At 40.0% G+C, this 15987-nt stretch overlaps 1 protein-coding gene across 3 annotated transcripts in view; it reads right to left on the bottom strand.

Annotated features, from left to right (window-relative positions):
- Nucleotides 1–7424: 7424 nt before the first annotated feature.
- The window catches only part of MAML2 (mastermind like transcriptional coactivator 2), a 407963-nt gene continuing 399400 nt past the window's right edge, over nucleotides 7425–15987 (bottom strand). For all 3 annotated transcript variants that reach the window (XM_015100757.4, XM_060399669.1, XM_060399670.1), the window contains one exon: nucleotides 7425–11757. In XM_015100757.4, the coding sequence (XP_014956243.3) occupies nucleotides 10739–11757 (1019 nt within the window). In that variant the 3' untranslated portion in view covers nucleotides 7425–10738. The remainder of the gene's footprint in view (nucleotides 11758–15987) is intronic.

Raw genomic sequence — 15987 nt, 5'->3', positions numbered from 1 at the left:
GATATGTCCAATTCAGTGTTTTTTATATACTTATTATATGTATGTGTCTGTATAAACATCCTACTAGTTCTGTAATGCTTTTTCTCTGGAGATCTATCCTGATATTAATCTTGTAGCTATCTTTTCATTTCATTGATAGTTGCCTTGGCTCACAAAAGTGTTTTCTTTTGATGAAGTCCAATCCATCTATTTTTGTTGTTGTTGTTGCTTATGTTTTTGGTGTCATATCTAAGAAACTATGGCTCAGATGGTAAAGAATCAACCTGCCAGTGCAGACAAGGGTTCGATTCCTGGGTCAGGAAGATCCCCTGGAGAAGGGAATGGCTACCCTCTCCAGTATTCTTGCCTAGAGGGTCCCACGAACAAAGGAGTCTGGTGAGCTGCAGTCCACAGGGCTGCAAAGATCTGGACACAACTGGGAGACTAAGCACAAGAAACTGTCTCGCCTAATTCAAGATCATGGAGATCTATATCTGTTTTTCCCTAAGAACTTTATACAGTTCTTAATTTAGGTCTCGTGAACCATTTTAAGTTCACTCTTGTGTATGGTGTGAGGTAGGAGTCCTACACTATTCTTTTGCATGTGAATATCCATTGTACCCACACTATTTTTGATAAGACCGTTTTCCCCCCTTGTATTGTCTTGGCATTCTCAAAAATAGTTTGACTATAAATGTGAGGGTTTATTTTTGTACTCTCAATAGCTGTGAAAAGAAGAGAAGCGAAAAGCAAAGGAGAAAAGGGAAGATATAAGTATCTGAATGCAGAGTTCCAAAGAATAGCAAGAAGAGATAAGAAAGCCTTCTTCAGAGATCAATGCAAAGAAATAGAGGAAAACAATAGAATGGGAAAGACTAGAGATCTCTTCAAGAAAATAGAGATACAAAGGGAACATTTCAAGCAAAAATGGGCTCAATAAAGGACAGAAATGGTCTGGACCTAACAGAAGCAGAAGATATTAAGAAGAGTTGGCAAGACTACATGGAAGGACTGTACAAAAAAGATCTTCACGACCCAGATAATCATGATGATGTGATCACTAATCTAGAGCCAGACATCTTGGAATGTGAAGTCAAGTGGGCCTTAGAAAGCATCACTACGGACAAAGCTAGGGGAAGTGATGGAATTCCAGTGGAGCTATTTCAAATCCTGGAAGATGATGCTGTGAAAGTGCTGCATTCAATATGCCAGCAAATTTGGAAAACTCAGCAGTGGCCACAGGACTGGAAAAGGTCCATTTTCATTCCAATTCCAAAGAAAGGCAATGCCAAAGAATGCTCAGACTACCACACAGTTGCACTCATCTCACATGCTAGTAAAGTAATGCTCAAAATTCTCCACGCCAGGCTTCAGCAATACGTGAACCGTGAACTCCCTGATGTTCAAGCTGGCTTTAGAAAAGGCAGAGGAACCAGAGATCAAATTGCCAACATCTTCTGGATCATGGAAAAGCAAGAGAGTTCCAGAAAAACATCTATTTCTGCTTTATTGACTATGCCAAAGTCTTTGACTGTGTGGATCACAATAAACTGTGGAAAATTCTAAATGAGATGGGAATACCAGACCACCTAACCTGCCTCTTGAGAAATCTGTATGCAGGTCAGGAGGCAACAGTTAGAACTGGACATGGAACAACAGACTGGTTCCAAATAGGAAAAGGAGTACGTCAAGGCTGTATATTGTCACCCTGCTTATTTAACTTCTATGCAGAGTACATCATGAGAAACGCTGGACTGGAAGAAACACAAGTTGGAATCAAGATTGCCGGGAGAAATGTCAACAACCTCAGATATGCAGATGACACCACTCTTATGGCAGAAAGTGAAGAGGAACTAAAAAGTCTCCTGATGAAAGTGAAAGAGGAGAGTGAAAAAGTGGCTTAAAGCTCAACATTCAGAAAACGAAGATCATGATATCTGGTCCCATCAGTTCATGGGAAATAGATGGGGAAACAGGGGAAACAGTGGAAACAGTGTCAGAGTTTATTTTTTGGGGCTCCAAAATCACTGCAGATGGTGGCTGCAGCCATGAAATTAAAAGACGTTTACTCCTTGGAAGGAAAGTTATGACCAACCTAGATATTCAAAAGCAGAGACATTGCTTTGCCGACTAAGGTCCATCTAGTCAAGGCTATGGTTTTTCCTGTGGTCATGTATGGATGTGAGAGTTGGACTGTAAAGAAGGCTGAGCCCCGAAGAATTGATGCTTTTGAACTGTGGTGTTGGAGAAGACTCTTGAGAGTCCCTTGGACTGCAAGGACATCCAACCAGTCCATTCTGAAGGAAATCAACCCTGGGATTTCTTTGGAAGGAATGATGCTAAAGCTGAAGCTCCAGTACTTTGGCCACCTCATGCGAAGAGTTGACTCATTGGAAAAGACTCTGATGCTGGGAGGGATTGGGGACAGGAGGAGAAGGGGATAACCAAGGATGAGATGGCTGGATGGCATCACTGACTCGATGAACGTGAGTCTGAGTGAACTCCGGGAGTTGGTGATTGACAGGGAGGCCTGGCGTGCTGCGATTCATGGGGTCGCAAAGAGTCGGACACGACTGAGTGACTGAACTGAACTGAATTCTACTCCATGGATCTTTATGACTATGCTTATGCCAACCACACATAGTTTTTATTTTTGTAGCTTTTCAGTAAGTTTGGAACCTTCCTTTTGTTTTAAAATTTAGTATTTTAGTTAGGAGGGCCTTTGAGTGTATCTCATCTGCATACCACAATAAATCTAAATCAATCACTGTTTATATTCATTTATTTTATTCACAATAGAATGTTATTAGTGAAAACTCCAAATAATTTAACTTAGCTTTCATTTCATATCTAGGAATCTATTTCAGATATATAAAAAGTCATCAAAAACAACAGTCATGTAATTTTCCTTGGAAAATAACATAATTTGAGTCTCTTGGGTGTACCTCTCAATCACATTTCTCTATAATCCCTCAAAGCTGGTTAAAATGTTGAATTTATGTTTTTCATTCCCATGCATGTCTTTATACTTGCATTTACCATCATTTCCAACCTCCTGTTTCCCTTGTTATCCCCTACTCCAGTGCCTACAACTCTAAATCCTTAATACCCAGCCTCTCTTAAAGATCTGAAAGGCCATAGACACAGTCATAGCTAATGAGGTGTGGTAGAAGTCTCTGACAAGGAGTGACCTTTCCCAAATGAAAAGGTAAAGATTTTCTGAAAGTAACCTTTTTTTGCGCTTCATAATTTTTGCCTTTCATGTTTCCAGCTTGGGACACAGACTTGAGGCTAAGGTAACTATCTTGTCATCACAAGGTGACAAGAATGAGGAAGAGGACTTCTATGCTTCCTTGTGCAATAGGAAAGAAGAAATCTGACTCTATAGTAGCTCTGTTCCTTTTACTTTAAACCTTGTGCTCTGAAGAGAGTGAAAGTGTTAGTCACTCAGTCGTGTCTGACTCTTTGCTCATCTCAGGATGCCCTTATCATCCCGTTCAACTTCTCAGCTCAACCATCACCCTTGGAAACAATCCTTAGCACCAATTCCTTGTATGGGAGTTTCTCTGACACTTGAACTATTTAAAGTGGCTATTTCCCTGACTAGAAGGCGGTGATACTTTTTGACAAGTTGAACTCTCAGTTCTAAACTAAAATTACCACACATTCAAACAGATGAACATTGTAGCAGGAGATATAATTGGGACCTGAGATAAGTCTGATTCCCTGGGCCCCACCCCAGCACCTACTGTAATATACTTCCTGAGGAAAGGGGTGATTATTCCCATTGTAAAATGCAGCTGGCATGCATCCTGAGGAAAGAGGGGAGATCGTAATGCTTCTCCTCCCCAGACCATTGATTTGAAGGCTCCAAGGCAGAACAGTCTTGATTCTTCTTGGTCGGAAGGATGTGATGTTTACATGTCAGTTTCTGTTCCAATAGAACTCCTTATTACTGCCATTCTCTTCTTTCTCCAACTGCGTACACTGGGAGGGGATAAACATCTTTTGAGCTTAAACTGCTGGTTCATCTTGACCTGGCAGAAGAGAGTGTATCTTTGGGTGTGTGGGACTAGGAGGTGGATGCAGTAAGTAGGTTTGATTTGGAAGCAGTTGAGTAGGCTTGAGTTACTGAGATTTTGACACTGACGATGTGAGAAAAACAGTGTGTGGAAATACCACAGTCAATAAATGATACTACGTATTTGGGGTTTTATTTTCAACGTCTTTATCTCACTCCCCTGCCCTCTGCCCTCCTTCCCTCCCTTCTTCCTTCTCTCTTCTTGCAGAAAGAAGAAGTCAATTCTGACTCCATGTTGGAATTATTTATTTGACTTGCTTTCTATTGCTTTTGTTATTATAATCTTACCTAAAGGCCTGCTTCAGAGAATCCTGCCCCTCTGCCTGACCATTAAAGTGACTTAGTTCAGGACACTGTCCACCTGTGGATGTCAGGAAGAAAGAAATGAACACATTCCCCCCGCCTGAGGCTTGCCATTCTAGGGGGTATTTGCAAGATTAATGCCTTTTTACTTTGTTTCCTCACCTCCCCCCATCTCTGATCTCTGATGCATAAAAGAACCTGGCATCCAGACCCAGGTAAGATAGTTATTTGGAGATATTATTCTGCAATCTTCTTAGTCAGCCAGCCCTCCAAATAAAGTAATTTCTTGCCTCAACACCTCTTGGATTCATTGGCCTGACATGTGGCAAGCAGAGCGAGCTTGACTCAGTAACCCTCTTTCTTCTGACAAGAGCAATCAGATTTTCTTTTGAGAAATTACCTCTTTCCCACTCTTAGTCCATATAGTTTGGTAGTATTAACACTTACTCTGTCTCCGCTGCTGCTGCTAAGTCGCAACAGTTGTGTCCAACTCTGTGCGACCCCATAGACGGCAGCCCACCAGGCTCCTCTGTCCCTGGGATTCTCCAGGCAAGAATACTGGAGTGGGTCGCCATTTCCTTCTCCAAAGCATGCATGCATGCTAAGTCGCTTCGGTCGTGTCCAACTCTGTGCGACCCTGTAGACGGAAGCCCACCAGGCTCCTCTGTCCCTGGGATTCTCCAGGCAAGAATGCTGGAATGGGTTGCCATTTCCTTCTCCATCCTCTGCCTCTAGGAAAAGGCATTTGACTCCGGGCTTGCTAATCAGACCTCACCTCTCTGGCCAAAGTGATTGTCCGGGGATGGGCACATGCCCGAATCAAAGCTTGTGAGATGCAAAGTTGGTCATGTGGGACTGGGAGTTACAAGGATTTGTCTAGAGCTTCTAGCAACCATCTTGCCACCATGAAGAAGGGCCTGCCTGAGAATGGGGTCAAGAGAACAGGGCAGCAAAGGTGAGGGACAGAAAAGAAACAATTCTTGATGATGCTGTTACCTGCTGGATTCAGCTTTGCCTAAACCCAGAACTAGCACCTGGCCTTTGTAGTTACGTCCACCAGTAAATTCCTTTCTCTAAGCCTGTTGGAGGTCTTTTTCTTCCTTTTTTCCTTCCTCCTTCTATCCTTTTTGCTGAAAGAACCCTGTAAAAACCTCCCATGTATTTACACAGTCTTTCATATACTATTCTTTCATTCTCCTTTCCTCTTTCTGATAGAATTCTAAGTATTGTAAAAAAAGTTTCTACTTATTTATGCACATCCTGGCACTAATGATGATTCAATTTGGCAAAAAGAAAACTTACAATAACAAAAACCCACTTTAATATTATTGCATGCAGGTCAGAGATGACAGCCTTTAGTTTTAAAAATCTAAGGTCAATACATGTTTTCTTAATTCTCATGGTGTGGTGTTTTAGTAATGTTATTATTGACAATGAAGTTAATAGTAGGGCATTACCTGTACTTCGTCTGTTATAGGAATTTAGGAAGTGTATTTAAAAGATATTATACTGCCATTTAAAACTCACAAAAGTCCATTATTATACATCTAATGAGGTACACTACTCAAAGTATGGAATTTCTTCCCCCTGGTAGGCAAATATTTTATGAAATTCTATGATCTCACAAGAAAATGGCCAATTACTATCACACCCCAGCTTTTGAATTTTAGGACTTGTATATAGTCAATGGGCACCTACATCTATATTACTTTTCTATTTGTCTATAAACAATTTCTGGCTTATTTTTATGAAATCTCATTCTCATATGATTGAATTTTCAAGGAGAAGGATGCTTTGGTAAATAAAGTTGACTAGAAATCTGAAATTTTTCAAAAGGTTGATTGGACAGTGATTCCTGTATTTTGAAAACGATGCTTTGAGTCTTTTTGGTTAACTTTCCACTTAGCTTTAGAAAAAAAATCAATCACAGACTTTTAGAGTTGGGAAGAAATGAGAATCATCTCAGCCCCAAGGCCTCATTTTAGAGTGAGGAAACACAGTCACAGAGATATAAAATGGAAATAGTAGATACACTGTTCAAGCCTGTGTACTACCTTTGGCAAGCACAGAGGAAGCAGCTAAGCTTTCTCTCTCTTTTCACTCATATATGTCTACCCTCTTTCTTCTCAGCTATCCTTCCATGGGTACATACTAGGATTGATTTGATAATTTTAGAATTATATATTTCATCTTTATTTTTGTTGTCTTTTACTTTTTTTTATTTTGCACTTAAACTGGGTAGATTTTTTGATATATGAATTACATCCCAATGTATCTTTTAAAAGTAAAGTAAGGTTATAAATCATTTGCAGATTATATATGTTGAAAATATATTTCTCCATTTGTCTTATTCCAAGAAAAGAATCCACCTGCAATGCAGGAGCTGAAGGACATGCAGGTTCCATTTCCTGGGTCAGGAAGATCTGCTGAAGGAGGGCATAGTAACCCACTCCTGTATTCTTGCCTGAAGAGTCCCATGGACAGACGAGCCTGGCAGGCTACGGTCCATGGGGTTGCAAAGGGTCGGATACAACTGAAGCAATTTAGCAGGCAGGTAGGCAGTCTTTGTTTAGTACAGAAAAATTAAGTATTTGTGTGATGAAATCTGTTAATCTTTTTTTTAATTTTTTTATTGAGGGATAATTGCTTTACAGAATTTTGCTGTTTTCTGTCAAACCTCAACATGAATCAGCCATAGGTATACATACATCCCCTCCCTTTTGAATCTCCCTTCTGTCTCCTTCCCCACTCCACCCCTCTAGGTTGATACAGAGCCCCTGTTTGAGTTTCCTGAGCCATACAGCAAATTCCCATTTGTTATCTGTTTTATATATGGTAATGTGTTTCCATGTTACTCTTTCCATACATCTCACTCTCTCCTCCCCTCTCCCCATGACCATAAGGCTATTCTCTATGTCTGTTTCTCCACTGTTGCCCTGTGAATAAATTCTTCAGTACCATTTTTCTAGATTCCATATATATGTGTTAGAATACAGTATGTATCTTTCTCTTTGATGCTGATTTTATTTGTTTACAACCTTCTAGAGTCATTGGACAGGCATTGGACATAAAATATCAATTTTATTATTGCTCCATTAATAATGCTAATAAAAAGGATAACGTAACACATCTTTTTTTGGCAGAGGGTGGAGGGACAAAGGAACCCCAACAACATATTTCAACAGTTGAGCAAGAAAATTTGCAAAGGCCCATCTTTCTCTCAATCTCCTTGACTCCCAAGAAGGACTGTGTAAATATGCTCAGTGAGGCTGTGTTTACCTTTTTCGGTGTTCAGTGAGCCTGGCTGACCAAATGCCACACGGCAGGCCAGGCAAGGGTTTACCGTGCCTGAGAATTAGGTGATGTTTCTCCAGCATTTGGTAGCTGTTGTGCATGTGAAATCTTAATACAAACTTTCTAAGTGAAATAAAGAATGTTGAAATGAGACAAGTCAGCACTTCACTAGTAGTAGAAGCTTCCCAAAGAATCAATGTGCCCATCAGAACTGTCTGTGATACTGCAACAGTATTGTTGATGACTGAAACATGAGTTCATACAAGAGAACCAATGCGGAATTTTTTAAGCTATTTTTTTTAACACATGAAATTATACACGATACAAAATACTTGTCTTACAAGTTGAAAGCTTTACAGTTATGGGTACAGTTACAGTAATGCAAGTAATATTAGTGCATTCACTTAGAACAGAGTTATCTGTCTTCATTGGGCTTAACACAAAGCCAAGAATGAACTATTTGCTTAAATTACTTTCTAGTCTCTGAATTTAAAAAAAAAAAGGAAAAATTACTTCTACCTCATGGATACTGTGTCAGAATGATAAGCAGTGCCAACAATTAAGAAGTCTGGTATTTCTATAAAAGGGAGATTGCATTCCCATAGCTTTTAAGTTGTAAATCCTGAAGTTTTGGCTGCAAATGTCTATCGAATCATTATCTCAGCTTACATCATCTTTGGTAATAGGCTGCCAACAAACAGAAACTATAGACTACACCATTTTTTTTTTCCAAAGAATCCTGTATTTTAATGAATAGCTGAATAAATAGACATTAATTATGAAATTCACATTAAGATAGAAGAAAATCCAAACATTCTGATTGCTTTATCTCTTAAATTTGATATCTACTACAAAAACATACTATTTATGTTAGGGTAAAAATAAGCTGAATCACAGGAGTGTAACTGGGACATGCTGGCAGATATATATACAGTAACATGGAGGAGCCATAAAACAAAAGTGTTCATATGTACATAATTCTTCCTTACTTTTTTGCATGGAGAAACACTGTTTTATAAAAATGGGAAAAGACACAGTAGACCACATGCAACAAGGACCAATACACTGTGCGCAGCAGAATAATCAAACAAGACACAAGAACTGTGGGATTAAAAAAGGATTTGGGAGCAGGGAAAAAAAGGAAAGAGTTGAAACCTGGAATGCTTTCTTATTGAGGTTTCAGAATATAAATTTGTCTAACAAGCCTCTTGATAGTTTTCAAAAGTTCCCACTTAACCATCTAGGGTGAAGAGTAAGAGCTAAAAATAAACCATCATATTATACAAAACTTTGTATATTAGCATACAAAAGGTAACAATTTACTTTTTGTATAAAATATAACCTTTTGATAGTATATTTATTTCACATATGTATAAATATAACCCAAAGAATATGCTTTAAGTATTTCTACCAAAATATTCTTTACAAAAGTTTACAAAACAAGTAATTTATTTATATTTACAACCTAGCACAGAAAAGATTCTGAGCCAGTGATGTTGGTATTGTGTAAAAGAAAGAGAGTGCTTCTAGACATTTTAAAGATCACAAGAGGGCTTTGCAGAACTTTCAAAATGTATTCTTTCTAGAACAAGTATCTAAAGAGTTATTAAATGATTTCAGTTAAATATCTTTTGATACTTGAATACGTGAGTGTATAACTAAACAGGCTAAAGATAACCTGTGTTCCTCTGTAATGAGGAAAATGATAGTAATATTTTGCATACATCCCAAATCAGCATACATCTTCCCCATTTTACAGCTGATCTGTTACAATTCAGCAGGAACTCTTTCTCTGAAACAGTGCTCTGCCCTGAGGGAGAAAACCTGGATATGAAGGGCCCATCTAGCATGTGGCAATGATTCATCACATCAGGGACAACAGAATGAGCAGACTGCTACTGACGGATCACATTCTATTTAGTTTTTCACCCAAATAATGTGTCTAAATAAGGCCAGATTGTTGTGTTTTTTGTTTTTTTTTTTTTTGTCTCAATTACACTTTCCTTCAGCCCCTATGAAATAGATATGTACCCACCATCCCTGGGTCTGACCTTTTGCTTCTTATCTTTAACCAAAACAGGACACTTTATAATTTCTGTTTTGGTCTCCAAACTTCCTTTTCTTACAAATCAGTCTCTGACCATCAAAATAAGCAGAGCAGGCCAGGTTCAGTTTCACTCAGCGGGAACACTAACCAGCAGGCATCATCAACAATAAGCAACACTTCAGGTTATTTGTGGCTAATACATCTCCTTTAAAGCAATGCTTAATGGAGTGTTTTCTCTTTTAAACAGTGAAATCTGATGCAGACTGGTGTGCCCTAATATTTCAGTATGATTAGGACAGACCATAACTGAAGCTTAAGATTCAGAAACTGGGTTCGGAAATCAGTTGTGGAAAAAAGTTGACCAGCTCTGTGTTCCTGTTCCTCACTAGACACAGCATCTTGCTGAAGTACAGGATAGGTGGGAAAACTGAAAAAATGAGGGATGAGTCTGGGGAAGAAATTCTAGAGTCCACTGGATATTCTCTGTGTTCTCCACTTTTCCCTTACTTCGGACACTGGTTACTCCAAATAAATCTATAACATTTCAACCTACCCCGGAAGTTTTAAGAAACCTAAATGAAAAGATGGAGTGGCGAGGTTAAACCACATATACATCTGTTGGAGCAGATTAAGGAATTTGTTGCTTGTTGCTTGGAACTAGTACCTCTGCATGACATGGGGTTTAAACAAGCTACAAGTCTATTACTTTTCTTTCAGGGAGAAAAGGAGCTTGGGAAGCCTATTTTACACAACTAATTGTACATCAACATCACCGTTCTGTTTGGATAAACTGGATACTGTCCTGGAGTTTAGACAGGCAAAGGTGATCCCAATGTTTTACCTCCAGGTTTGAAATTTAAAACAAGCATTTGGATCAAAACGTTCACCACTACAGTTAACTTTCTGCTTTCCATTTTTAAGCCAAGGTATCTTCCTAGAGTCCAACTAAAAGTCAACAGTTTGGCCTTTCCAAAGTCCTTGTAAAATACTGCCTTCTAGTGCTTGGAGTTTGTGAACTGTCTCCCTCTTCTCTTCTAGGAGTTGTTCCCCAAGATTTCATCAAGATTGATGTCTTTCATCCAGTCATCATTACCAGGCTCTGTCTTCAATAAAGAATCGATGAAATCAGCATCACTGTTTAGGGCAGGGCCCATGTTATCAGTCTGCTGGTTGAGAAAGTCAAAAGCTAAGTCGTTGCCATGGTCAGTTCCTTGAAAAGCCCTGGAACTTTGGTTGGGTGAAGGAAAACTGCCGGCTGCCAGGGAGGGTGGCTGGCTGACTGTCCTTGACTGGCTCAGCCCTGTCCCTGCCTGGTTCATAGTCGGCAAAAGCTGTGTGCTTAGCTGATTTGGTCTGAGATTCAGACTTCGGAGCGGACCCATGTTTTGTCCACTTAGTGTCTGGCTTATTTGGTTCATGGGTCTCATTTGCACTGCTGGTGTTAACTGATTAGAAGGAGCCACTGCTCTCTGGGAAAACTGCTGGCTACCTACCGCCTGTTGCAGTGACTGGTTTGGAGCGTAGGCTGTAGTCGTGCCCGTGGGGAAGCGCACTCCTGTAGACTTCAGCGCCTCCTGTTGTTTGGCTGTTGCCTCTTGAGAGGCCCAGTTTGGCGCTGCTGTGTTGGATGTGATCATAACATTCGACGTTCTCTGTGCTGGCATGCTGGCCATGCTGTGGGTTAAATTTGGTCTTAATTGTTGCGAATTGCCAACAGATCCAGCTCCAAAAGTGGCCACGTTATTATTATTATTATTACTGGGCCCTAAAGTGGGTGGCCGTGGCATCAGAGGGTTGTTTTGATTTGCTATCAGTTGGTTTGGGTTTCTTGGTTGGGTCAGTTGATTCATTCCTGAACTGACGCTGTATGTGCTGGGTTGACTGCAAGGCAGGTTCCCGTATATCCCTATGTTCTGAACGGCTGTGGGTAAGGACGGCATCCGTGTCCCATGAGAAGTAGACATGAGGCTGGAATTTGGAGTTAAGATGGTGTGCGTTGAAACTGGGTTTGCCAAAGCCTGGTTAGAGTTTAAACTCACTGTTGATGAGCCACCTAAGAAAAAGAAGATAATTATGTTAGTTCATAACAGCATAATATCTCCTCTCTTACAGCAGTTGACAATAGCTTATCAGCTCTGAGACTGCCTCTGGGTGTAAGAACAAAGTAAGAGAAATAATCGTCACAGCATATTACATAAAAGGAATAAGACAGCTTTTTGGGGGAAGTATTGAGAGGGTAACAGGCAGGAAGGCCAGGGGTCTCCAAATGGAGGAAATAGGCTGCAAGTGTCAGACATTTTATCTCTCTTAAGCAGCAGGAGGAAACAAACTAGCGATATTTTTTCCTTCTCTATACAAATTTAAAAGGAGGTTTCTCTTAAAATTCTGTGTTGCCATAATGATACCTGGTTTCACCTGAAGTTAACCAATGCCTTTTTCTTATGGAAATGTTTATCTTAAGCTATTCTAATGTACTATGCATTTACCCCAAACTCTGTCTTCAAGTTGGTTCCGCCTTTTGGGCTCAGAACCTACTTGATAAACCAGTATGTTATACTCTGATATTGTTCCTCTAATCTATGTACATGAAACTATTTGTATGGTGATCTGCCCTTCTTCAAGATTCAAGTTAATCATTTTATGGCCCAAGATAAACCATTTGGAGCCAAGACTGTCCCAAAAAGCATCTTATGGGTGAGGGGCCTGGTGCCATTCTAAGTTTTGAGACATTCCTTTCTTTCATTAACAGACTGCTGGTGACTATATAACATCCAGCTAAAGACTAGCAGGAGGGTACTCTTTCTGCCCCCTTCTGATGCCTATGTCAGAAGCTTTCTCTATCTCCTTTATACTTTAATAAAACTTTATTACACAAAAGCTCTGAGTGATCAAGCCTCGTCTCTGGCCCCAGATTGAATTCTTCTCCTCCGAGGGCCAAGAGTCCCGGCGTCGTAATTCAACAACAACCTTTCAGTATCACCCTAAGTTATCCCTTGGTCAAGAGTTTACACATGATAGAAAAAAGACTGAAATAGAAAGGTTCTATTTTTTAGGCTTTACTCTCCTTCTGGAAACACTGAGGAATGATAGGCAATCTTCCATTTTGAATTACCTTTACTATGTTTCAAGACCAAAGACTACAACTTTGACTTCCCAGCTGTCGTAAAATCCATGCTACTGGTTACCCCAGGGTCCAGATTAGGACATGTGGATGTATCTTACACATGGCTACTAGACCAATGGTCCAAATCAATGGCCTTGAAAATCATGTCCAGTTTTCATCTTTATCATCCCCGCTCAAGAATTTGCCACAAGATGGGTAAATTCCCATCTCTTCAAACTTTTGGAATTCAGTGTAATCTCTGCTCCAGTGATTATTTCCATAGAGAGTAGTCTGCTCTAGGAGCTATAGTTTTCATGGGATTGTTACCCACACACCATGAGCTACCTCCACTCATGCCATTTCCTTCTCACATGATGCCCTTCTTACTTCACCAAGCCCTATCTTTTCTTCAAAGGCTCAGGCCAAGGCCTAGGCTCCTTCGCTAAGCTTTCCCTGATATTGCAGCCTCCTCTCTCAAGCGGCGTTTGCTCTTTCAAGTTCTACTTAGCATTTAGCTTCTGTACTGGGAAATCCACGGAGCTGCCGTTGAGGCTACATTGATGCCTGTTAATAAGTGATTGAATGTGGGACTGTTCAATCACAGCCTGCTAAATAGGGAGGCTCCACCTATCAGGTAGTGATTGGTCAATACACTGAAATCTTCCTGGCTTGAGGAGGTTAAAAGCATCACGAGAAAGACATCTTGAGAGGTAAAAATGGAATGCCAGAAAGGTAAATAAAAGTGCCTGCTAGATGATAAGTTCCATGAGAGAAAGAATTTTTGCCTGTTTTGTTCACTATCATATTCTCTAACTGTAGTGGAAGGTGCATTCAATTAATAATTATTGAGTGAATGAATGAGACAGTGAAACAAAGCTATAACTTGGAAATCAGAGATGCTGAGAAACAGATAATTAGACACATATGAAAATCAGAATAGCAGTGTGTGAGAAGGGAATGGCTGCAATTATAACCCGAGGCCATCCCCTACTGCTTGAGGACAGCTAGCAGGGTATACACCTTGAAAGACAGAAGTTATTGCTGTTAGATTAAAAATCCCTGCTGCTAGACTACATTCCTCTTAAAGCAGGAGCAGTCTCTTGTGTCTCCTTGTCTCTCCAGGTTTAGCACAGGGCCCTGTGTGTGTTTGCAGGGCAGTGTTTAATGAAGAGGGATCAGAGTCAGATAGGAGATACTTGGACAATAACTCAGAGTTCACAGGCTGCTAATGACATTAAGCAATATCATCTTGGTATCTGGAGGTTTCATGAAAAGGCAATTTCCATTATAGAAATGCTATGGAAACACTTTAGAGCCTTTAAAAATCACTCCTGTAGATGCCCCCTATTTTAAAAATGTGAGTAGAGCTGTGGTTTTTTCATTTTTTATTTTTTCCAAAACATTCATTGTTAGGGTCACTTAAGCAGCAAACATCTGCGGTGACATTAGCATAGAATCAAGTTTTCAAAAATTCAACTAAATTCAGCTTTCCAAAGGTGATAGCCTGTAAGAGCAAAGTCTAGGCTGGTGATGGTAATAGAGTGAACATGCTGTATTAAGAGGACATCTTTCAAAAGTTGATACTTTTTTGGTTGGTGTTATTAAGTCGATTTTTTTTCTTTTCAAAATTTGTACCCTTTAGGTTACTTTACACTCTTAAAATTATTCATTTATTTATCATTCAAAGTATTTTTTAAATGGGAGTATAAGTGCTTTACAGTGTGTGCATACACATTTATTAAAATTTATTAATTATTTATCATTCAAAGTATCTTTTAAATTGGTGTATAAGTGCTTTACAATGTTGTCTTAGTTTCTGCTGTACAACATGAATCAAGCCTCCCTCCCACTCCCCCATCCTATCCCTCTTGAAAGCTATATTTTTAAACCATCAGAAAAGAGAGAATTTCCATAAAGATCACAAAATATTAATCACAGTTACTATTTAGAAGCTCCTGATATGTGGTAGAAATTGTTCTAGGTGCTTTTCATACAGCATTTCTAAGATTAACATCTGGCCGAAATGACTATTATTGTCCTGAGATTGAAATAAAGAATGTTAAAAGAGTTTGTGTTGTGCTTGATGTTTATTTCATTCTTAGAAGACATGGGAAAGACAGCACTCGAGCACAGTGATTCTTACTCATCTGGGAGTTAGCAGCTAGATGCTAAGGATGCCTCCCTTATCAAATGCCCATATACACTGTGGAAGAGACTTAGGGGTCTAAATAACCAACCTCCATGTCTTCCTTAGAAACACAGCCTTCATTTTGCAGCAATGTGCCCAGCTGAAAAGCCACAATTTGCCAGTCTTCTTTGCTGATGGGGTAGGGGTGGGGGGATCCATGTGAATAAATTCTGGCTAAAGGCAGAAGTTACTAGCTGAGTATCCCAAAAAACCTACTTTGAAAAGGGAATCTGATGCATTTGGAAGGCCATTTTACCTTTTCCCTTCTTTCATCTTTCTACCTGGAATATGGACACGAAGCTGGGCGATGAGGTGGCCACCAGGCAACCCTTACAATGGAAGCTACACGCTCAAGAAGGCGGAATAGAAAACAAAGAAGCCTGGACCCCTGACAACACCATAGAGCCACCAGCCAGCCTCTCCCTGCTCTTGCTGGGAATCTCATATGGCTGGGAAAAGAAAAGCCCAAACATCCACTTTGAATGAGACATAATATTTCAAAGTGCGCTTAGCTTACCCCAAGCCCACTGGTGGGCAAAGAAAGCTGTGGTATAAGAAGCCATATTCCAAATAAAACCCATCTTGTCATTCAACCTCCTTAAGGACAGACTCAAACAGAGAATCTTGTTTTTCCCCTGAGGCAAAGCAATCTTAGAGAATGGAATACATATATCCCATTCCTAACTTCAGTGGAAGGAGGCAATCTGGTGCATTTGAAGGGAGTTTAAATAAAGTAGAACAACATATTCATTACTACACTTAACAGGATCAGAAAATAGTAGTGAACAGAAATATTCACAGCCCCTCCCTCTTCAGAACATCTCCTTTATGGTTTCCTGGACAGATGAAGATAACAGGTAAAGCAGAGAGAATCTGGGACACTCGAGGACAAGCTTAATTTACATGAGAAGGTCCAGAGTTCTGGACAGGAAAGACTGGAATAGATGTTGACTAGGAGAAGGCAGGGGCCGCACAGGCTAGGTTTGAGAGAG

This window comes from Ovis aries, chromosome 15, assembly GCF_016772045.2.
Source record: "Ovis aries strain OAR_USU_Benz2616 breed Rambouillet chromosome 15, ARS-UI_Ramb_v3.0, whole genome shotgun sequence".
NCBI classification, from domain to species: Eukaryota; Metazoa; Chordata; class Mammalia; order Artiodactyla; family Bovidae; genus Ovis; species Ovis aries.
The sequence above is the reverse complement of the archived record's forward strand: the minus strand, read 5'-3'. Positions and strand labels throughout refer to the sequence as shown.